The sequence below is a fragment of the Lycium barbarum genome, chromosome 3 (genome assembly GCF_019175385.1).
Source record: "Lycium barbarum isolate Lr01 chromosome 3, ASM1917538v2, whole genome shotgun sequence".
In the NCBI taxonomy this organism is placed as follows: domain Eukaryota; kingdom Viridiplantae; phylum Streptophyta; class Magnoliopsida; order Solanales; family Solanaceae; genus Lycium; species Lycium barbarum.
The window spans coordinates 135,626,078-135,649,455 of NC_083339.1; the positions used below are offsets into that span (position 1 = coordinate 135,626,078).

Consider the following 23,378-nt stretch of genomic DNA (forward strand, 5'->3'; position numbering starts at 1 on the left):
TTAGCAAATAACCAAACTACTATGGAACTTGCACCAGAAAAATGACAAATTATGGGTGCAGTGGCAGTGCGTTCACACTTATTATGGGAAGAATAGGACTCGTGGGAGGATGAAGTCAAACAAGCATCATGGGTGATTATTAGGACAATCTTTCATGCGAAGAAGTACTTGCAGGATGCTGGAATTAGCACTGAACAGTTCCTGAGCATCCCTGCATTCTCTATAAAGTCCACATATTTGAAGATGAGAGGGAAATTTCAGAAAATCTACTGGTGGAAACTGTTTTGCCATAATCTAGGCTTGCATAGATGGGTTTCTTATCTTCTATCTTGCTGCTCATGGAAGTCTACCTACGAGAGATAGATTAGTGAGATGGGGGATAACAAATGAGGTGATATGCCCATTATGTTATGACAAGAAAGAATATGTTCACCACCTATTTTTCAAATGTGTCTATTCAGCTGGAGTATGGGAGAATTGTTGCAATGGCAAGGTATCCAAAGAAGAGCAATGGAATAGAATTATGAGCTAGCTTGGGCCACTTGCCAAGTGAAAGGAAGAACCGAAGAAGGCCAAGGGAGGAGATATACAAAATGGCATTAGCTGGGTGTATCTACTACGTGTGGCAAGAAAGAAATCTCAGGATATTCCAAGCAAAGCAGAAACAAGGTGATCAAATTGTGAGCAATGGTAATCCAAGAGATCTTTGCTAAAGGAAGGAAGAATTTGAAGCTAGTGAACACTCTTAGGTAGTGTCCTATAATAGCAAGTTGAGAGTAGCATGCAGTAAAATTTTGTAGTTAGGATGGCAGGAGGTAGGAGTTATTAACAGTGAAAGCTAGTGAATGCTTAGTGCTGGGGTGCAATGTCCAGTCTCAGTGCATTTCAATATCCCTGTACAATTTTGTTTTTTCCTTGAGCTGTGTGTGTCTTACTTTTGGTAATAAAATCTTTACTTACCAAAAAAAAATTATTAGCAAATAACGATTAAATATATACTTTAGATTTCGAGAGTTAAACTTTTGTATTTTGATCGTGAATTTAGTCATACTGGGTGTGTTTGGGAGGAAAACATTTGATTTCAATTTTTTCATGTTTTGTTGGTCAAAGTATTTTAAAAATCATTTTTTGTAAGAAAATAAGTCCCTGAAAATGAGGAAAATAAATTCCACAAGTGATATTACATCCAAAAATTAAAGTATGGGGAGTAATATTTCTTTCTTACTTTTTTGACACATGTTTGTTTGGACAAAAACAAAAAGAAAAGGGACGAAAAGAAAAAGGAGAAACCCTTTAAAAACCCCATTGAGCTTTCCAACTCGCCATTGCCAAACCATGGGTATAGAGAAGAGAGCTACAACAACTGTAAAGGTGACAAACATACCTCAATCTGCCATAGCCAAAGATCTTTTCGATTTTTTCGATGCTTCAATTGGTAAAGGAGCAGTCTTTGCTTGCGATATATTCTCAGAACACAAGAATTGGAAATCAAGAGGTCATGGTAGAGTCCAATTTGAAACATTGGAAGCAAAGTCACAATCTTTATTACTATCAGAACAAGGGAAGCTTGTATTTAAAGGTTACAAACTCGTTCTTGTTTCCTCTTTTGATGATATTATTTCCAGGCCTGTTGAACCTAAATACAGGTTTCAAAATGGAATCTTGCATAGTGGGGTAATGGTGAAGGAGGACTTAATGGAGGTTTTGGAGAGTTGGGGAGATGTTAAGACATTGATTATGCCTGAAAGAAAGAGTCTTGAATTTTGGGTTAGTGATGCTGGGGAGTGTTATAGGTTGGAAGTACAGTTTAGTGACATTGCTGAGGCGTCTGAGTGTTCTTTGGAAGATGAAAAACCTGCACTTCTTTTGAAGGTTTGATTTTTCTGTTACCCATTTTTGGAATTTTTAGTTATTTTTCACATCTAGGGTTTGGCAAGAGTTAATGTGGCAAGTGCTAGGAGTTCAGTGCTTTCTTAGTATTGTGATTTTTGTTTATAGTATGAGTTTTTGTGTGTGTATCTGTCTATTAATAGTGATACAATCTCAAGGGTTGAAGAAGAAAATAAAAATTGAAGAGTATAAGATCAGCTGTAGAAACTATTGGTAAGAGCTGTTTATAGCTCTACAAATTGAGTTACAATGCTTTAAATAAGAAGAAATAGATGAGTAGCACGAGCTCAAAGCATGCTCAGCTGAACACACACAATCACTAAATCACGAGGACGGAGTCTCAATAAAAGAAAATCAACTGAGATTAATGGTTAATGGAAACTACTAATGTGAAAGTATCCGGGATTAAGGCTTTAAATCCTATGTTACTCGGACTCTTCACTTTCCGTGCCGCCGACACGGGTGTGGGTGTGGGATCCGTACCCGATCTATTCAACCGATTTTGGATACTTTGACCAAAATCTTCGGAGAAATTGGGGACAGATTCAATGATTTCTTTAATCAAAACAAAAGCTAAGGTGAAATTGAAGAAAATGGATACCTTGTATCTAGAAATTTCTATGTCACTCCTTTTCCTTTTATCTCCTTCCTGGATTCTCCCCTTGATCAATATTTTTTCCTCAAGTTTTCGACATAATATCTCATAATTTAGGTTTTATAACTCTATTTTTAGATATTTGAATTTGTTGTAGCCGAATCCCCGCACCTGTATCCATAACTGGATCCGTATCCCTGAATCTTAAAATTTAGATCATGAAGAATCCAACCTCTAGATCCTCACCAGTATTGGACACCCGCACCCGAGTCCGAGCAACTTAGGTTAAATCCCCAAACGTATAACCAACTGAGTTTTCTTAATGAACCCAACAACTACATGAACGTACCACCCTTGCACGCTAGTCAAAACCTCCTACTTCCAGTTCCATTTTTTATTTGTATCAAGTAGCCCAAAAGCACATTGTATGATTTAGTAAGGATGCAAGATAACCTTTATGGAGTGGCCTATAAAGTTATATCTCATAAAAAATGTTTTTCTTCTTCTTCACTTGCAGTTGCACATTTTCTTTTGGGAGAATCTCCAACTTGAAGGAGAAGGACAGTATTGGTTGTCTATGCAATTAAGGGGTCGTTTGGTAGGGTGTAGAAGAATAGCGTTGAATAAGGTGTATCAGTAATGTTGGGATTAGTTATGGTGGCGTTAGTTATGCCGGCATTATTTCTTATCTATTGTTTAGTTTGGTGTATTAACGACTTGCATAGTTTCTTAAAAAAAAATGTTTGTTCACAAAAATACCCTCCACATTCTTTAGCTTTGTACACTATTTTTATTGCAGCAGTTTTACTCTCTCTTCCACTACTATTGTTGTTGTAACAGTTATATTAGTACGACCGTAAATTAATTAATTGAACTAGTAGGTTTCCAAAACAGTTGCGCGATTTCTTAACTTATCAAAGTGCAAATTGGCATGAACTACGCTTTAAAAAAATGCATTCGTTTTCCACTCACCTTGACCGTGACCTCTTCTGTTCTCTCCCTCCCCCCCCCCGGCGCCTCTCTCTCTTTTGAGCCTTCATTTATGTTTTGTAAGACACTAGATTTACTATGTGTGTGTATAGGTTTGCCTCATAAGATTCCGTATCCCCGAATCTTAAAATTTAGATCATGAAGGATCCGACCTCTAGATCCTCACCCGTATCGGACACCCGAGTCCGAGCAACTTAGGTTAAATCCCCAAACGTATAACCAACTGAGTTTTCTTATTGAACCCAACAACTACATGAACGTACCACCCTTGCACGCTAGTCAAAACCTCCTACATCCAGTTCCATTTTTTATTTGTATCAATTAGCCCAAAAGCACATTGTATGATTTAGTAAGGATGCAAGGATAACCTTTATGGAGTGGCCTATAAAGTTATATCTCATAAAAAATGTTTTTCTTCTTCCTCACTTGCAGTTGCACATTTTCTTTTGGGAGAATCTCCAACTTGAAGGAGAAGGACAGTATTGGTTGTCTATGCAATTAAGGGGTCGTTTGGTAGGGTGTAGAAGAATAGCGTTGAATAAGGTGTATCAGTAATGTTGGGATTAGTTATGGTGGCGTTAGTTATGCCGGCATTATTTCTTATCTATTGTTTAGTTTGGTGTATTAACGACTTGCATAGTTTCTGAAAAAAAAATGTTTGTTCACAAAAATACCCTCCACATTCTTTAGCTTTGTACACTATTTTTATTGCAGCAGTTTTACTCTCTCTTCCACTACTATTTTTGTTGTAGCAGTTATATTAGAACGACCGTAAATTAATTAATTGAACTAGTAGGTTTCCAAAACAGTTGCGTGATTTCTTAACTTATCAAAGTGCAAATTGGCATGAACTTCGCTTTAAAAAAATGCATTCGTTTTCCACGCACCTTGACCGTGACCTCTTCTGTCTCCCCCCCCCCCCCCCCCCCCCCTCCTCCTCTCTCTCTTTTGAGCCTTCATTTATGTTTTGTAAGACACTAGATTTACTATGTGGGTGTATAGATTTGCCTCATAAGTTTCCCTATTTCCTTCTGCATTTAATTTTATTTTAAATTTGTAAATCGGACCTTGTGAATTTGATTTCTGAAGAGGAAACCCAAGTAGAAACTGAAGAAGAAGATGATTAGGCTGCAATCATACGGTGGAAAGGATTTGGAAAAGGTTTTGAGGGACTTCAGGGGCAATTGCGTCTTTAATCATGTTTATGCATGTATTAAAAACCCTTGTACTGCTAATATCATGGTTTGCTATGTATTAGTTATACATAGGATAGTACCAAATAGAGTGTATAACTAAAGTAACTAATACTTTAGTTATACATATGTTGAAAAAGTATACCAAACAAGCAGAGGCGATTTTAGGTACTATATTTGGGCCACGTGAACACATGGTCTCTCTGAAAAACTAGATATTTTATGTATATATTTTCTAAAATTAGTATAATACTATCTGCTGGAACCCATACTATTAAAAGGCTAAATGGTTATTTACCTAAAGGACTAGGGATCAAGTCCCTCTTAATACATTTTCTCCTCCTTTCCTTTTTAAGTGGTGAACCCATGTTCCAGAAATCCTAGATTCGGCCCTGCAAACAAGGGATTAGTAATACACAAAGTTAATGCATGTATTATTTTCTCTAATGCATCCTACCAAATGACCTCTAATAGTCATTCATAAGTTAAAATAAGCTGCAAAATCTGTGCAGATTGTGAGCTGCACATGCTTTGGGGAAGATGTGACTTAAGTGTGTTCCGGGAAAACATATTATGTTGTAGTGTGTTTCACTTTCACTCTAAAATTAGATGTTACGACATTTTTAGACCTTTAGTTACATTGCAACGTCAAGGATATTACATAGTGAAGAGAAGGAAAAGTTATATTATATAGAAAGTCAGAGGTAAAACTTAGAAAGAGGAATCAATACTGTTCAGAGCATTCTTCTGCTGTTTTGAATTGAGGGAACCAGTTACCTTTTGATTTTTTTTAACGAAACTTGTATACAGATTATACAGTTTGCGCAATTTGCATGGTTTCTGAATAGTTTTCGAATGATCCTACCAAAAGTCTGCGGCAGCTTTGACTAATGAACAGGAGGAGTCTGAAGTACTTGGATGCTAGATCACTAAAAGCCATTTTTTAAATTGAAAAGGTAGGGAAGGATCAGTAAAAGTATTAACAATAACTCGGGCTAATAAGGCTATAGTCGTGGCATGTTATATTAGATGGGATTGTGCATGTGTCATGGATGCTTCTGTCACTATTTGGTCTAAGAACATTTTTATTATGTATTGACTAGTCTCCGACTTCTAAAGAAGTCTGAGTTTAATTTTTTCCAATAATCCATTAGAACAAAGGGATAACCCTTTTTTTTTTTTTCATTTATGTATGTGATACATGCAATAAAATACAACGATAGATGATATCCTATCCTGAGTGAACTTTGTGTAAAAATACCCCTGACATAACCTTGAAAAGAGAAACAAAATTTCGTAAGAAAACCAAAAAGATAAAGTGAAAATCCTCTGACGGGTAATGGAGTAACATTTTGCTGAAATGAAATCTTGGCATCGCTGAATTTTTCGATCCTTTAACCTTTATTTCTGAGGCAAAAGCTATTTCTTTGGGCGATATGTACCTTCCCTTTTTTTTTTTCCTTTCTTTTTTTTGAAAAATTGGACCACTTATTACCTTCCAGTATGTATTGTATCTTGATGGGTTAGAATTGGCTTACGATCTTCTATAAAAATCTATTAGAAAAAAGAAACAAATCAAGTTTGTCATTTTCATTTCAGTAGTTTTGCTTTCAGCTAAAACATGCACCCAAGCTATACCAAAGAGTTTCTGGAACCGCTGTTGCTTCCAAGTTCAGTGCTGACCGGTATCATATCTGCAAGGAAGATTGTGAGTTCCTTTGGGTTCGGACAACTGATTTTTCCGGCATAAAGTCTATCGGATGTTCATCTTCTCTTTGTTGGAAAATTGAAGACAGATTATTAAGTTCAGATTTGCTTTCTAGTTTGCCATATTACAACAACAATGTGATACATCTATTTCTGGTTAAAGTTGGAGATATTTATTCTGCTTCTGAATTCGTTCCCCTTGTGAGTTTCCGATCAGATCTGAAGCTACCATACGAGATCCTTTTCCAGCTTAACTCCCTCGTACATGCTCAAAAAATTAGTCTTGGTGCTGTTGATACTGATCTCATTGAAGTTCTTAGCAAATTAGAATTGGATACTGCAGTGATGTTCCTTCAAAAAATGCAGAAGTTGCAGTCAACCTGCTTCGAGCCTGTGACATTCATCAAGACACGATTGCATGTTTCGGGTAAAAGCAGTAAGAACCAACCTTCATCATCTTACAGCAGGTTAGTGAATCATAACATGATGAGTGTTCACAGAGTCTTAGTAACACCATCAAAGATTTACTGCTTGGGTCCAGAGCTTGAAACCTCCAATTACATCGTGAAGAACTTTGCATCACATGCTTCTGATTTCTTGAGAGTAACTTTTGTAGAAGAGGATTGGAGTAAACTTTCTCCTAATGCCATTTCTATGAGTGTTGAACAAGGTATCTTTGCAAAACCTTACAGAACAAAAATATATCATCGGATTTTGTCTATCCTTCGAGAAGGGATTGTTATTGGAACTAAAAGATTCTTTTTCCTGGCATTCTCGGCCAGTCAGCTACGCTCAAATTCAGTTTGGATGTTTGCTTCTAATGAATATGTCAAGGCAGAAGATATCAGAGAGTGGATGGGGTGCTTCAACAAGATTCGTAGTGTCTCGAAATGTGCTGCAAGGATGGGTCAGTTGTTTAGCACCTCTTTTCAAACAATGGAGGTCCAACCGCAGCATGTTGAGATTCTTCCAGATATTGAAGTAACCTCTGATGGTGTTACTTATTGCTTCTCAGATGGTATTGGAAAGATTTCCCAAGCTTTTGCCAGACAAGTTGCTGAAAAATGTGGATTGGATGATATCCCATCAGCATTTCAAATACGATATGGTGGTTATAAAGGTGTGATAGCTGTTGACCGTAATTCCTTCCGCAAGCTGTCACTTCGTGGCAGTATGCTCAAATTTGAATCAAAGAACAGGATGCTTAATATTACCAAGTGGAGTGACGCCATGCCTTGCTATCTCAACCGGGAGATTGTTATCCTTTTATCTACTTTGGGAGTTGAGGATAAAGCTTTAGAAGAACTGCTAGATAATCATCTCCTTCTTCTGGGCAAGATGTTGACCACTAACGAGGCAGCTTTAGATGTTTTGGAGAGTATAGGTGGTGGAGACGTAAAAAAAATCTTGATGAGGATGTTGCTTCAAGGATACGCACCCAATTTGGAGCCTTATCTTTCGATGATGCTTCAATCACATTTTGAGAATCAGCTTTCTGACCTAAGAAGTAGGTGTCGTATATTCATCCCAAAAGGGCGAGTTCTAGTAGGATGCCTAGATGAAACAGGTATATTGGATTATGGCCAGGTTTATGTACGAATAACCATGAATAAGGCCGAGCTACAAAATGGTCCCCAGAATTTCTTTGAGAAGGTGGATGAAAAAACTGCAGTAGTAAGAGGCAAGGTTGTAGTAACAAAAAACCCTTGTCTTCATCCAGGAGATATAAGAGTACTGGATGCTGTGTATGAGGTGGCATTAGAGGAAAAGGCCTGGGTGGATTGCATTATTTTTCCTCAGAAAGGAGAAAGGTAGAGTTTAAATGCTCAATGTATGATATTTGAGCAGAAAATGTTCAGTACACTATATTTAGTGGAACTTTCATATCCCAACTATTTACATAATTTGATTCGTCTACCATACCCTGCCCTTTTCCAGTCTCTTTGCAAAGTTTTGGAATCATAAAACTAGGACAGAAAGTAAGTGGCTAGTGCTAATAGGTTCTATTATTCTTTTTAAATCAGTTCTAGTAGCCTACCCTGACTACCTTGGGATTGAGGTGTAGTACTTGTTGTAAGTACTAATAGGTTCTAGTAATTGCACTGAATACATCTTCCTCAAAAATTTGCACTGAATATAATTTTTTTTTTTTATTGTTTTTTTGCTAGAGGTTCATGTATTCTATGATATTACTTACAATGTTTTTTTTGGAGGTGTTCAGGTATCATGAAGCTATACCACAAACTTTACCCTATTGTGTATATGCAGCTGCCACACTTCCGTGATAGATTTTTGTTAATGATAACTGGCTTGCTTGAACACTGAAACGTTTGTTTTCGTTGCCCTTTCACAAAGACTGTCTTTCATGTTTTTTCGTCATAAAATATTTCATCGTGAAATTTTAGCATGTGTAAAGAGTTGAAAAGAGGCATGAATAGAGAGTTGGCTAGTCTTGGAGCAGAGGTCTGCTTTCGACATTTTTTCTTGTAGAGTACTTAGAGTAGTGAATTGTCATGTACAGGCCTCATCCAAATGAATGCTCTGGTGGTGATCTTGATGGAGATCTTTATTTCATAAGCTGGGATGAAAATCTCATTCCTAAACAAACTGTGACACCCATGGACTACACTGGGCGAAGACCTCGTATAATGGATCATGAAGTCACTCTAGAGGTAGCTTGAACACTATTTCTTCAAATAGTCAAGAAACCTTATTTCTGAATACCTCTCTGATTTTTGCAGGAAATTCAGAGATTTTTCGTTGATTACATGATTAGCGATACTCTAGGTGCGATCTCTACCGCACATTTGGTTCATGCAGATCGTGAACCAGATAAAGCTCTGAATCCAAAATGCCTCCAGTTAGCAACCCTTCACTCTATGGCTGTGGACTTTGCAAAAACTGGAGCTGCAGCTGAGATGCCAAGGTATTTAAAACCAAGAGAGTTTCCTGATTTCATGGAGAGGTGGGACAAACCCATGTATATTTCTGAAGGGGTACTAGGAAAGCTTTATCGTGGTATTGTCAAGTCTTTTGTTCGTAGGAACGCAGATGACCTTTGCACTATCCAGGATGCTTATGATCATGACCTTTTAGTAGAAGGTTATGAGGATTTCCTTGAAAATGCTAAAAATCACAAAGAAATGTACTTGGATAAAATGAGCAGCTTACTCAACTACTATGGAGCAGAGAAGGAGGTTGAGATACTGACGGGCAACTTGTGCCAGAAGTCTGAGTATTTGAAGCGGGACAACAGGAGGTATTTTGAGCTAAAAGATCGCATCTTGGTTTCTGCCAAAAGTCTACGGAAGGAGGTCAAAGGATGGTTCACTGGTTGCTGCAAGGAGGATGATCATCAGAAATTGGCATCAGCATGGTATCATGTTACTTATCATCCTAATTACTGCCAAGGAAGTGCTAATTGTCTGGGCTTTCCCTGGGTTGTTGGTGACATTTTGCTGGATATAAAGTCGCGTAATACCAGCAAAATGAACCCCTAGTTTTCAACCATGCTGGCAAACTTTTGTGTATCCTGGCTTACCAAGAAAAATGTGTAATCCTAATGTAGACTTTTAACTCTCATGCCAGAAGTGCCATCAACTCAAATCTGCTGTTGATCACTATAAAAGCAATCATGCACCTGTACCTAACAATTAGATGTGTAATTGCTTTGGAATCACGGCAGTCTTCATACAAAATTGATCTTAATTTCCTGGAGACCCTCGAAATGGAACAAACATGAGCATGATAGCGACATGCAACATTTCTGTGCTCATAGATGTCAGACGGGGTCAGTGGCACTTATGCCCCTATTTTGTGCTGATGTTTAATATTTTTTCCCTCATAACAAGTAACTTTTTCGCATAATTTTATATTTTCGCATCATAATATTCTATAAATTATGCCTGCATGACTTTTGTTCTTAAAGAACTCATGCCTAGTATTGATAGGCAAAATTAAAGACCCATCCATTCGAAGGGAAATTCGTGCTATTTCTTTTGTCAAACATGTCAGAAATGTTTCTGAATTCAAGTGTAGGTTCCAATTAAACAAAAAGGAAGCTCGTGCTCGCTTTCTTTTTCTTATCTTTCTAATAGCAGTAATGTTCGAATCAACTTGAGCACATTTAAACTATTCCAAGGGAACAATAGTTTAAGCTATTGCGTGCCTTTTTTCATTTATAATAACTGTAAAAAAGCAAATGGAAGTCTTATGTTATAGTTGAGGGGCCACTATTTATCCAGGTTTCTAAATTATATTATCTTACCAAGAACTCCTTATCTTCTTCGAATGAACTTAATTTTTTAGAAATAAAAAAACTGGAAACACTGCGCAATGCTAGTGCTTGACAAGTTGGTGGAGTAGAGAAAAAACCCCAAAAAGAAATTATAGAAATTAGGAGGGGAGAAAGGCAAAGGTTTATCTCCACTTTGTGTTCTTTTTCTTTTGGATAAGGTGGACTATCTCCACTTTGTAAAATTGACAATTCCATGAACTGCACACTTTTTTTCATCCATTAAACCTTTATCTCCTAACAAAAAGGAACAATAAGCAAAAAAACCCAAATTTATCGTTGTCTAGTCGAAATCACTCAATATTACTTAATTTCATTGCACTTTTGTCCATTCATACTACGTAAAATTGATAACTCCATGAACAACACTATATTTTCATCCATTAAATCTTTATCTCCAAACAAAAAAGGAATGATAAAGCTAAAAGGTCCAAATTTGTCGTGCTATTCGAAATTATTCAGTTTCATCCTTGTATTATGTTTTGTTCATTCATACCCTTATCGTTGAAGGGGAGCCTAAGAACAACGTAAAGTTATATCCATGTGACCTGTAGGTCATAAGTTCGAACCATGGGAGCAACCACTAATACTTGCATTTAGGATAGGTTGACATCAAAACCCTTGGGGTGTGACCTTTCGTCCAACCTCGCTAACACAAGATGCTTTGTACACCGGGCTGTCCTCATACTCTTAACGTCATCAGATCATCTTATATTTCCCCTTACCATAATGAAGCTCAAACATGAACGAACATGTCTAATTAAATTCTTAAAAAGAAAGAGGTCCAAACTTTACCCCTCAATTTCTTACTAGTATGATATAAAAATTCCTTCAAAATGGAATTCCATTAGGCATTAAGGGTCAACGAAAAAAATGAAATTATTTCCTAATGTTGTAGGTAATATTACACTAAAAGTTTAACCTATGTCCAAGAACACAGTTACTCAATCTAAAATAGTGCAGGGACAAATCTAACCATTTCCCAAAAATAAATAATACCGCAATAATAAAGTACAAAACTTGCATGTTCCTCCAATCCCTCATTTATCATTCAATATCTTTATTTATGCACAAAATGACCAACTCATTAGCAATGTATAAAACTAATACTAAAATATACTAGTATATCAATCGATTATACAGTTCAATTACGAAAAAAAGACCAGCCATAATGACCTGTGGACTCTGATGTTTCACCACCACACATTCTCCCCCACTGAAACTCTTTGTGGGCTATTGGTCCAATCAGACAAAATTAGGCCCATCTCTGCCCAAATCCATGGACCCTCTAGCCGACGCCGGAATAGAAGCATACCTGGTCGAAAAATCCCTAAGCCCATACTCATCATCTTCCTCTCCATTATTCCCTTCATCAAAATTCAATGCATAACTTAAAGGATCATACTGGTATTTCGCATGTGTCCCATTTTTATTCCGATTAAAACGCCGTATAAAAGTCTTCCATCTTGGACCAGCTACAATCTCCGACCACTCACGTAACTTCTTTACAACGTTAATTCCTTTAAGCCAAACAGTACCTTCTTTTACTGACGGGAAGAAAAAACAGCAACGCCGTTTTTGGAATAGCTGTTCTGATGTTGTCTCATCCCTTGGCTCTGCATATGCGTGTGTAAATTCACGTCCCTCCATAGCTAAATATTTTTTTCAATGTAGGAATATTTTTTTTTTTTTATTATATAAAGCGGCATAGGATTCAGGGTTTTATAGTGGGAGGGTTGTCCTATGTAAAGCTGTAACTGTCAAGGGGTGACTGGCACTGGGAATTGCCGGTTTAAAATAATATAGGTTTACTGCTTATTTTGAGTATATTCTTGGAGATATGACCGGCTCTGTGGATATTTTTAAGGGGACTTCACTCAAGTAGTTCACGTATGTACAGCTACTCTAATCAGCTGTCACCACCTGTCAGTGGCTTTATTTGCAAAATTAGGGACAAACACACATTATTCCCTCAAATTGTATTTCGTGTTGCCAAAAGACCACGACAACAATAATGTAATCTCCAGTGTTTCGAAAAGATACGAATCTAAAATTTAAATTTGATAATTCTATCTTTAAAGTCTTTAAAATTATATTATTATACTCATAAATTATAAGCTTAAATCTAATATTTGTTAATATATAATTTTTTAAACATTAATAGATATAAGTAAATTATATATTAATAAATTTTCATATATAAATTTATGTTTGCATAAAAAAATACGGAACTCATTATTATGCCAAATGGTGGCATCAGCCCCTGGCTACGTGTAAGATTAGGAACACTTTTTTTTTTTTCTTTTCTTCTGAAAAAAAAAAATTTGATGGAGTGCTGTTCCATTATTAAAATATTAAATATCAATCCTGGCTTTTTGTACAAATATCCAGCCTTGTTATTGAAGATGGGTTGAGCACCACACAATATTCTGCTACGCTTCTCCAACACATAATTATGCATTATGCACAAGGAATCAAGTGTTTTTGTAGAAACTTTCAATGGATAATCTTCTTTTTCTAACTGATGAAGGGGCCTCTTTTTTTTTTCGCTCAGCTTTTTAATTTCTTTTTTGTGGATCCTCCTCACTGGATTTTGATTAGAATGTAAAATCAACAGAACGAGGTGACGTCACCCTTATTAAAAAAAAATCTAAAATGAAAAGAAGAAACCACTCGTCAGATTCCCGACCAATTGAAGTCAAGGTTTGCTTAAGGTTCAGATGACAAACAGATAAGATCGAACAACAGAAGGGCCTGCTTTAAACCATAAAGACGTTCAGATGATTTTCTAATGTGGCTTTTCATCCTTAGCAGAGACATTATTTAAGTCAGTACAAGCCTAAAACAACACAGAAAAGCACACCATGTTGAGAAATGTGAAATGGACATGCACTAAGTATCAGGTGATGTCAAATTCCAATGGCATAAATAACCAAGGACAAAGATATCAATCTTTTTTCCCAATGGCATAGAAAGCAAGGACAAAGATATCAATCTTTTTTACTTTATCAGCTTGTAAATGTGATTTAGTTTCCAACTCATATTGATGCTAAAAGATGGCACCGGCCACCTAAGCATCAAAAACTATCAAGTTGGGGGTGCATAAAATTAACCGTGAGTAAAGTACTTGAAAGATCAATCATCAACTTGAAACTTCAAAAGGCAAGTAGGCTTAGAGTAGTCACAGATTCTTGCTCATTTTGATAGTACTTGAAAGCTTTTGAATAGTTAGCAAAAGCTTACGGTAAATGATAACAAGAATGCTACAAGTGAAGATACTCAAATTGTACTACATTTCTAATGTACCTAATAAGCAATGAGTAAGATGGCATCCAGCCTATTCATAGCGAGCAAAAAAGGTCTAATCATTGTCAACAGAGAGAAAAGAAACATAGAACTACATCTGAAATAAACGCAAGAATGTTTCACAAGGATTACAAAAGATCCGACGTAGGTTGTTTGTCAAGAAAGCGACCAAAATCTGAATTTTGATTAATCTCTCTCATACATAAAGACAAGTTTAAGCTGCCGGTGATAAGTCTTGAAGCAAGATATTTCTATAGACTCAAACTTACATCCCGAGCTAGCAAAAGCAACTATCAAGTCTCATCATCTGGACATACTTTGCCCATAAAGATGGTAAGTGTTACCAAACTCAAATAGACTAGTAGTAACATGTTACACCTTGTCCCTACCGGATATTGCTATCAAAAAAATGATTGTCCATTGACTAACCATAAACTGAACGATCTGCTTGAACAAAATAGTGCTTTAGCAGAACATCTATTGAGAATGAAATGTGTTTGACAATAATACTGATTTTCTTCATGTTAGCCCGACCTTCTTAATGGATTTTGTTAATTAGAAGGCAAGACAACTCCTGTTGTTACAGAGTACTAGAGTAGTGCTAGGAAATATTGAAAAGCAATATCAAGTGTACTAGCAATACATCGCGTGCTGCACGGGCCGAACATGTCTATTCACTTTAATTAGCCAGTCTTTAAAGCTTGTATTTTGAAAATAACTTTTAAAAACATTCAAATTGTTATTATTTATAGCAACATATACAAAATGTATTTTATGTACCATGTCTTTAGTTATAATTAAAAGATGGAGTTGATGGAATTAAGTCTTTGAGATGGAAAGAGTCGGACTTTTTTCTCATTATCATGACAATTAAAGTTGGATTGGACTCCTCTCCATTTCTTTTCTCTCCATTTTCCCCAAGCTCTATGTTAGATTAGAGACACATGACATGAGTTAGAATTAATGACTATGATTTAATTGACTAAACACAAGGCCCTAACCATAGTTTATATAATTAATAACTTATCCATAAATATATTAAAATATTTTCTCTCTCTTCCTATTTTAATATTCCATCTTTTTTTGCAATCATGACAACACTTTAATGGTGATATTTTCCAGAATATAGACAACTCTTTTGAAAATATATAATTACCAATTGAATAATGGGCTCTATATTATGTAAATTAGTAAGCATCATAATTGAAAAAATGAAAAATATCACCAATTGAATATTGGGTCTATTAGGGGGAAAAAAATAAGTGGCAAAAACTAATCGGATAAATCAGAAAATATATTTTACTGGGTAGGAAAAGTAAATAGGAAGAGAGAGAAAATTATTCTAATATAATTATGAATAAGTTATTAATTATGTAATCATGGTTAGGACCTTGTTTTAGTCAATTAAATCTTAGTCATTAATTCTAACTCATGCCATGTGTCTCTAATTAAAGATAGAACTTGGGGAAAATGGAGAGAAGAGAAATGGAGAGGAGTCCAATCCATTAAAGTTGTTCATCAATGTAAAAGAAAATTAGTAAGAATATGAGGGAAAATTGATATTTTGATTCTAAATTTTTTCTTTTAAATTCTTTAATTTTATATGTATACCGACAGGTTGATATCCATTTCAATTAAGTAACTGTTCAGATCCAAACATAAGAACCATTGTTGTATATATAGGTCTTTTTGAAAGCAAAACTAATAAAATATTTTTATTAAATTAATTAAAAAATATATTATAATTTTTTATATTAACAATTATAGATAAAACAAATTGTTACAAAGAAATCAAAATTAGAAAGATATATGTTATATCATAAATTACCAAATTTTAATTCTGAAATGAAAATATAAAGTAATACATTTTATAAATGTAAAGAAACAATAATCATATACTGCAAAGGAGAGTAAATAAGTAAAGTATTGACAAAGAAGGAAAACGGGGATAAAAGTCACTCCCTCCCTTCACTTTTACTTGTCGACGTTAACATATCAAGAAAAAAAAAATCTTCTTATTTTACCCTTCACATTAATTACTCATTTTCAAATCATTTTCTGAGGCTATTGAGACTATATACCAATAAATATGGATATTATGATAAAATATATACTTTATTTATTAATTCTCAAAGAACGTGAAAAGTTAAAAGTGAACAAGTTATGTGCATGAGAATTAAAATAACTTTTGGTACAAATTTGCATTGCTATTGTTCGTCCTCTCTTCACGTTTAAAGTATTGACAAAGAAGGAAAACGGGAATAAAAGTCATCCCTCTGTTTACTTTTACTTGTCCACATTAATATATCAAGAGAAAGAAACCAATATGATAATTATTAATTAGTATGAAACTTCAATTATGTTGATTGTGTATAAAGATAACGATTACGCATATATTATAGGTGTACATATTTGTATACATGTCATCCTTTTTCTTGTATTCCTTTATTTATCATGGGGACCATTAAGCTACGCAACGCAAGAAGAGGGGGGGAGAATCATGCAGAAGGGGCTGGCCATTAATTTCCATGGAATTAATGACTGAATATTTGTGTGTGTTTATTATTATTATTATTAATTTTACCCTTTAATTACTCATTTTCAAATTATTTTCGAAGGCTATTGAGACTTACACCAATAAATATGAATATTATGGTAAAATATATACTTTCCCTGTCCCATATTACTTGTCACTTTTCCTTTTGCACGCCGCTTAAGAAATCAGAAATAAAAGATGTATTTTACTATTTTATTCTTATCTCTCTCAAATAAATACATTCTAATCAAAATTGACTATTTTCAAGAACATTTATTACTAAGGGTAAGATGGGAAAGATTTAATTAATTTTATCTTGGTTTTGTAAATGAACAAGTAATTTGGACATATATTCTTAGTAATGTGGTCAAGTAATATGGGACGGAGAGGATAAGATGTGAAAGGTTTAATTAATTTTATCTTGGTTCTGTAAATGAATAAGTAATTTGGACATATATTTTTAGTAATATTGAGTACTTCATTTATGAACAAGTAAAAGTGCACGGAGGAAATAAATATGTGTCGAAGAATTAAAATTGAAGTGCATACTTGTATACATTAGCAGAGAATAAATATTCAGTAAAAAGGTAGTTTAGTAATGTGGTCAAGTAATATGGGATGGAGGGAGTACTTCATTTATTAATTCTTAAAGAACTTGAAAAGTCAAAAGTCAACAAGTATAAGTGCACGGAAGAAATAAATGTGCCGGAGAATTAAATTTGAAGTGCATATGTGTATACATGAGAAGAGATAAATATTTAGTACTATGACATACGGCCACGTGGGATAAAAAAGTAGTTGGTTAAAATATACAATTTATATAGCATGTGGTACAAATTTCTATTGCTGTGTTAGTCCTTTCTTCACACTTACATAAATTAGAAATAGAAAAGAAGAAAAATATATAGAATAGAAAAATAGACATATATTTTTAGTAATGTGGCCAAGTAATATGGACGAAAAGAGTACTTTATTTTTATTAATTCTTAAAAAACGTGAAAAATCAAGTATGGTAATGTGGCCAAGTAATATGGGGCGAAGAGAGTACTTCATTTATTAATTCTTAAAGAACGTGAAAAACCAAGTAATGTGGCCAAGAAATATGGGACGGAAGGAGTACTTCATTCATTAATTCTTAAATAATGTAAAAAGTCAAAAGTGAACAAGTAAAAGTGCACGGAGAAAATAAATATGTGTCGGATAATTAAAATTGAAGTGCATTCATGTATACATGAGAAGAAAATAAATATTCAGCAAAAACGTAAAAAGTCAAAAGTGAACAAGTAAAAGTGCACGGAGGAAATAAATATGTGTTGGAAAATTAAAATTGAAATGCAAATGTGTATACATGAGAAGAGAATAAATATTCAGTACTATAACATATATCCACGTGGGATTTATTAATTCTTAAACAATATAAAAAGTCAAAAGTGAACAAATAAAAGTGCACAGAGGAAATAAATTTGTGTAGGAGAATTAAAATTGAACTGCATATGTCTATACATGAAAAGAGAATAAATATTCGGCAAGAACACGGAAAGTTAAAAGTGAACAAGTTAAAATGCACGGAGGAAATAAATGTGTCGGAGAATTAAAATTGAAATGCATACGTCTATACATGAGAAGGGAATAAATATTAAGTACTATGACATATGTCTATGTGAGATATAAAAATAGTTGGATAAAGTGTACAAGTTATATAGCTTATGGTACAAGAAATCATTGCGTGTACAATTTGCGAAGCTCATGGTACAAGCTGGAGGAGCGATGTTCGTCCCTCCTCCACGCTTATATTTCTAATATATATAAGTGTGAAGAGAGGACTAACACAACAATATAAATTTATACCACAAGCTATATAAATTATACATTTTAACCAACTACTTTTTTATCCCACATGGACATATGTCATAATACTGAATATTTATCTCTTCTCCTGTATACACGTATGCACTTCAAATTTAATTATCCGACACATTTATTTCCTCCGTGCACTTATACTTGTTGACTTTTGACTTTTCAAGTTCTTTAAGAATTAATAAATGAAGTACTCCATCCGTCTCATATTACTTGGCCACATTACTAAACTACTTTTTTATGTCACGTGGACATATGTCATAATACTGAATATTTATTCTCTCCTCATGTATACACGTATGCACTTTAATTTTAATTCTCCGACATATATTTATTTTCTCCGTGCACTTTTACTTGTTCTTAAATGAAGTACTCAACATTTCTAAAAATATATGTCCAAATTACTTGTTCATTTACAAAACCAAGATAAAATGAATTAAATTTTTCCCATCTTATCCTCTCTGTCCCGTATTACTTGGCCACATTACTAAAAATATATGTCCAAATTACTTGTTCATTTACAAAACCAAGATGAAGTTAATTAATTCTTTCCCATCTTACCCTTACTAATAAATGTTCTTGAAAATAGTCAATTTTGATTAGAATGTATTTATTGGAGAGAGATAGGGTAAGATAGTAAAATACATCTTTTATTTATGATTTCTTAAGGGGCATGCAAAAGGGAAAGTGACAAGTAATATGAAACGGAGGGAGTATATATTTTACCATAATATTCATATTTATTGGTGTGAGTCTCTTTCGCTTGCGTTACTTCATTTTCATATCGCTTTGAATCTCTTAGCCTTATCTGACCTCTTTTTATGTGTTTATTGAGCCGAGGGTCTCCCGGAAACAGCCGTCCTACCTTGGTAGGAGTAAGGTCTGCGTACACTCTACCCTCCCCAGACCCCACGTTGTGGGATTTCACTGGGTTTTTGTTGTTGTTGTTGTATTGGTGTGAGTCTCAATAGCCTTCGAAAATGATTTAAAAATGAGTAATTAATGTGAAGGGTAAAATTAATAATAAGAATAAAATTTCTTTCTCTTGATATGTTAACGTGAACAAGTAACAGTAAATGGAGGGAGTAACTTTTATCCCTATTTTTTTTCTTTGTCAATACTTTAAACATGAAGAGAGAATGAACAATAGCAATGCAAATTTGTACCAAAAATTATATAAATTATACACTTTAACCAACTACTTTTTTATCCTACTTGGACATATGTCATATTACTGAGTATTTATTCTCTTCTCATGTAGACACGTATGCACTTCAATTTTAATTTTCCTACACATAACTTGTCCACTTTTGACTTTTCATGTTCTTTAAGAATTAATAAATGAAATATATATTTTATCATAATATCCATATTTATTGGTGTATAGTCTCAATAGCCTCAGAAAATGATTTGGAAATGAGTAATTAATGTGAAGGGTAAAATAAGAAGATTTTTTTTCTTGATATGTTAATGTCGACAAGTAAAAGTGAAGGGAGGGAGTGACTTTTATCCCCATTTTCTTTCTTTGTCAATACTTTACTTATTTTACTTTTTTGCAGTCTCTGATTATTGTTTCTTTACATTTATAAAATGTATTACTTTATATTTCATTTCGGAATTAAAATTTGGTGATTTTCGATATAACATATATCTTTCTAATTTCAATTTCTTTGTAACAATTTTTTTTTATCTATAATTGTTAATATAAAAAATTATAATATATTTTTTAATTAATTTAATAAAAATATTTTATTAGTTTTGCTTTTAAAAAATCCAATATATACAACAATGGTTCTTATATTTGGATCTGAACAGTTAGTTAATTGAGATGGATATCAACATGTCGGTATACATATAAGATATTAAATAATTTAAAAGAAAAAATCTAGAATCAAAATATTAATTTTCCCTCATATTCTTACTAATTTTCTTTTTCACATCGATGAACAACTTAAATTGTTATGACAATGAGAAAAAAATCCGACTCTTTCCATCTCATAGACTTAATTCCATCATATACATTTTGTATATGTTGCTATATATAATAACAATTAGAATGTTTTTAAATGTTATTTTCAAAATACAAACCTTAGAGACTGGCTAATTAAAGTGAATAGGCATGTTCGGCCCGTGTATCGCACGGGCATGTATTGCTAGTATAATAGAAAAGTGGCAACTCATGTATGTATAGAGTAGGGCATTTCGGCACTTGCTTATCGCCTCCAGTCATGTTCAGTGATTCAAATAGTAATAAAAGCCTGATCTACGAAATGATCAAAATACACGTATTGATTGACAAGATTAGTTGGCAAAATGCACCAGAAAATCTGATAAATTAAAAAATTACAAGGAAAGACAGTATTCGTTTACTCAGACTAATCTTTTTGATGATAAATTTACTCGACTAATCTTGTGATCACCAGTAAAAATCATGTCAAACTCCTACTGGCATTACCATTATATGGAATAATGGAATTTGCCCCCAGTATGTTCTAAATATTAACAAAGAGAAGAATGTAATCTTTTCCACTTCAAAAAAGCATACCTGCTTCAATATCTTAATTATAAAACCCGGATGATCTCTGTGAAAAATAACATTTGTTTGAATAAAAGATTGCTAGACAGTGGGCATGCACTTATCCCAGATGGCTCATGTCAATATGTATACTAGTTTTACGCCTCAAAAGATATTAACTTCGAACCAGAGTGTTTTGAACGATGCGCAGCGGATCTCTCGGTTATATAAAAAAAAGGTCTCCACTTGCAGTGCACACAAACAATTTAGATACACAGCATAAGTTTAAATATTACCAAGTCAACTAGTTACATAGCACATACTAAGCTAAACACAGAGTGGCTGGCAACTCATTAAGACATTCTAATAAACAAAGTTCCCTCTGACTAGAAATATATCAGCCAACATCAACATCAACATCACTTTACTTACATCGCCACAGCTTTCTCCATGCCTTTCCCATGAACGCTCAAGAATACCTTTCCAGCACTATCCAAGCTACTCTTGTCAATCGCAATTGCTCCAAACATTGCCCGGAAAGCACCACAAACCACTGCAGGAGCCGACGAATTGGTCTTCCGTGATACCCTGATTATCTTCTGCAAATCTAGGCGCTCTCCGTCAGCAACACACGATGTTACCACATTGGAAGATAGATCCACAATAGCCCGGTTGAGATCCTTGGGTGACATATCGATGTTCTTGCTGAGCAATTGCAGAGAAACCGAACCCTCAATTACCTTCTCACCCAAAATGCTCAAAGCTCTGTTGTTCTCTCCAGAGTATGATGCGTGCGTCATCGCACGTCGCAGTAACTCCACATCCTGAAATGTGTACCTTAATGCAAAAGTATTCATACACAGGAACTCAGTTTTCAACCAGGGTATGGCTAACTGAACAGAGCAATTAATAAAATTTAAAATTATGATTCCCTCCTCTTCAATTTGTTGTCTTATTTTGACTCGTCATGGAGTTTAAGAAAATAAAAAAAACTTTTGAATCTTGTGTGTAATGTACCAAAATGTCCTTTGAATCTAGTGGTCTTAAAAATGTCATGTACGATAGGTGTAAGGACTTACTCCCCAACAACAACATACTCGGTGTAATCCCACAAGTGGAGCCTGGAGAGGGTAGAGTGTACGCAGACCTTACCCCGATCTTGGCAGAAAAAGAGGTTATTTCTGATAGACCCTTGGCTCAAGTAAAGCAGAAACACAACAATCATAAAACATACGCAGTAACACAATAGGATAGTAAGAAAACTGTAGCAGTAGAGACAGCAAGTAGTAATAGAAAACTAAGAATAAGCTAAGGAGTTACTCCCTCTGTCCCAATTTATGTGACACCTTTCAGATTTCAAGATTCAAACAAGTCTTTCTTTTGACCATAATTTTTTCATATATCTTTTAAACATTTGAATTGTCAATTATCGTGACTTAAAATACTTTCTACGGTAGTTTCTAAATATGTAAATTTTATTTTTAAGAAACTTAAAAGATGTCATGCTCAAATTCACGATCAAAATTAAACTGTTTTGACTCCTAAAATTCGAATCGTGCCACATAAAGTAGAACAGAGGAAGTACTGGATATAGAAAGTGACATTTTTTTTTTTTTTGAAAAAATACTAAAAAGGCAAGTAATAAGACAGATAAATTGAAATAGAGAGAGTAATAGATATTAATACAGTGAGAGAAATTTACTGGATTCGACTTTGAAGGGTTTGGAGAGCGATTGAGAAACGGGAAGTGGGTCTTGAAGAGATAGAGGGATTTGCCTGTGCCTGCAATGAAAGTTGTCAAATACAAGTTAGGGTTTAACATTACTACAACAAGAATAAGCAAGACTTTATTCTTCAATTTTTTAAAGAGGGTTTTACCTGAAGAGAAGAGTAGAGTACGAAAGCAAGTAAGATGAAGCAAATGAATTGCCGGAGATGGAACATGTTTCCTAGTCGATGGCGACAAGAGTCGAGGTGAAAAAATTGGGTAAATCCACTTTACTCTTCGGATGAAAAAGGAACAAAAGAAAACTATACTACTTTGGGCATTTGTTATGCCAAAATTATTATAGGGAAAACAACATAAAATACCCATAGACATCAAAATATTTACCCGTATTTGCCCTCAAGTAAACTCATTACATTACCTGCTCCTTCGGCTAATCATTAGGGAAAAGTGTCAAATTTACCCTCCAATTATTATTTATAGTTTAGATTTGCTCTCCTTTTGAGCTTTGTTTCATATTTACCCTTATGTTAACTTGTTATATTTATCCTCATTACGAACGAATTGCTGACTATGAGTCCCCATTTATCCACATGGACGCCATGTGTGTATATAATTTTTATTTTTATTTTATATCATACAAATTGAATTTTGCCTTATAATTTTCTTTTTTTTTTTTATAAAAAAAATATAATACCTAATCGTTTTCTCCATCAAACCACCACTTCCCCTCCGCTACTGTCACCCCGTCCACCACCCTCCACCGCTG

The 23,378-nt window shown here is 34.4% G+C and overlaps 3 protein-coding genes across 5 annotated transcripts; 1 reads left to right on the forward strand and 2 right to left on the reverse strand.

Moving 5' to 3' along the window:
• Window positions 1-1,247: 1,247 nt before the first annotated feature.
• LOC132632767 (RNA-dependent RNA polymerase 2) lies at window positions 1,248-10,367 on the forward strand. 2 transcript variants are annotated; one of them, XM_060348837.1, is made up of 4 exons: window positions 1,248-1,579; window positions 6,283-8,186; window positions 8,897-9,047; window positions 9,117-10,367. In XM_060348837.1, exons 1-4 carry the CDS (start codon window positions 1,424-1,426, stop codon window positions 9,873-9,875), a joined length of 2,970 nt encoding a protein of 989 aa, XP_060204820.1. In that variant the 5' UTR covers window positions 1,248-1,423; the 3' UTR covers window positions 9,876-10,367. The 2 variants fall into 2 exon arrangements, with proteins under 2 accessions (XP_060204820.1, XP_060204819.1); XM_060348836.1 differs by having other exon boundaries at window positions 1,250-1,872.
• Window positions 10,368-11,676: 1,309 nt separating this feature from the next.
• Window positions 11,677-12,367, reverse strand: LOC132634247 (uncharacterized). The gene has a single exon (XM_060350528.1). It carries the CDS (start codon window positions 12,317-12,319, stop codon window positions 11,915-11,917), a length of 405 nt encoding a protein of 134 aa, XP_060206511.1. The 5' UTR covers window positions 12,320-12,367; the 3' UTR covers window positions 11,677-11,914.
• An 8,739-nt stretch (window positions 12,368-21,106) lies between these two features.
• Window positions 21,107-22,936, reverse strand: LOC132632768 (protein NUCLEAR FUSION DEFECTIVE 2). Of its 2 annotated transcripts, XM_060348838.1 has the most exons (3): window positions 22,762-22,936; window positions 22,586-22,665; window positions 21,107-21,720 (listed from the first exon to the last, which is right to left on the reverse strand). In XM_060348838.1, the coding sequence occupies exons 1-3, from the start codon at window positions 22,825-22,827 to the stop codon at window positions 21,312-21,314; spliced, it is 555 nt and encodes a 184-aa protein (XP_060204821.1). In that variant the 5' UTR covers window positions 22,828-22,936; the 3' UTR covers window positions 21,107-21,311. The 2 variants fall into 2 exon arrangements, with proteins under 2 accessions (XP_060204821.1, XP_060204822.1); XM_060348839.1 differs by lacking the exons at window positions 22,586-22,665; window positions 22,762-22,936 and adding an exon at window positions 21,963-22,517.
• Between the last annotated feature and the right edge of the window lie 442 nt (window positions 22,937-23,378).

Coding starts and splice junctions, on each gene's coding strand:
- LOC132632767 (XM_060348836.1), top strand. CDS start 1,336: ATGGGTATAGAGAAGAGAGCTACAACAACTGTAAAGGTGACAAACATA. Junction 1,873..6,282: donor AACCTGCACTTCTTTTGAAG/GTTTGATTTTTC, acceptor TTTTGCTTTCAG/CTAAAACATGCACCCAAGCT. Junction 9,048..9,116: donor ATCATGAAGTCACTCTAGAG/GTAGCTTGAACA, acceptor TGATTTTTGCAG/GAAATTCAGAGATTTTTCGT.
- LOC132634247 (XM_060350528.1), bottom strand. CDS start 12,319: ATGGAGGGACGTGAATTTACACACGCATATGCAGAGCCAAGGGATGAG.
- LOC132632768 (XM_060348838.1), bottom strand. CDS start 22,827: ATGTTCCATCTCCGGCAATTCATTTGCTTCATCTTACTTGCTTTCGTA. Junction 22,666..22,761: donor TACTCTACTCTTCTCTTCAG/GTAAAACCCTCT, acceptor CTTTCATTGCAG/GCACAGGCAAATCCCTCTAT. Junction 21,721..22,585: donor ACCCTTCAAAGTCGAATCCA/GTAAATTTCTCT, acceptor TTTTGCATTAAG/GTACACATTTCAGGATGTGG.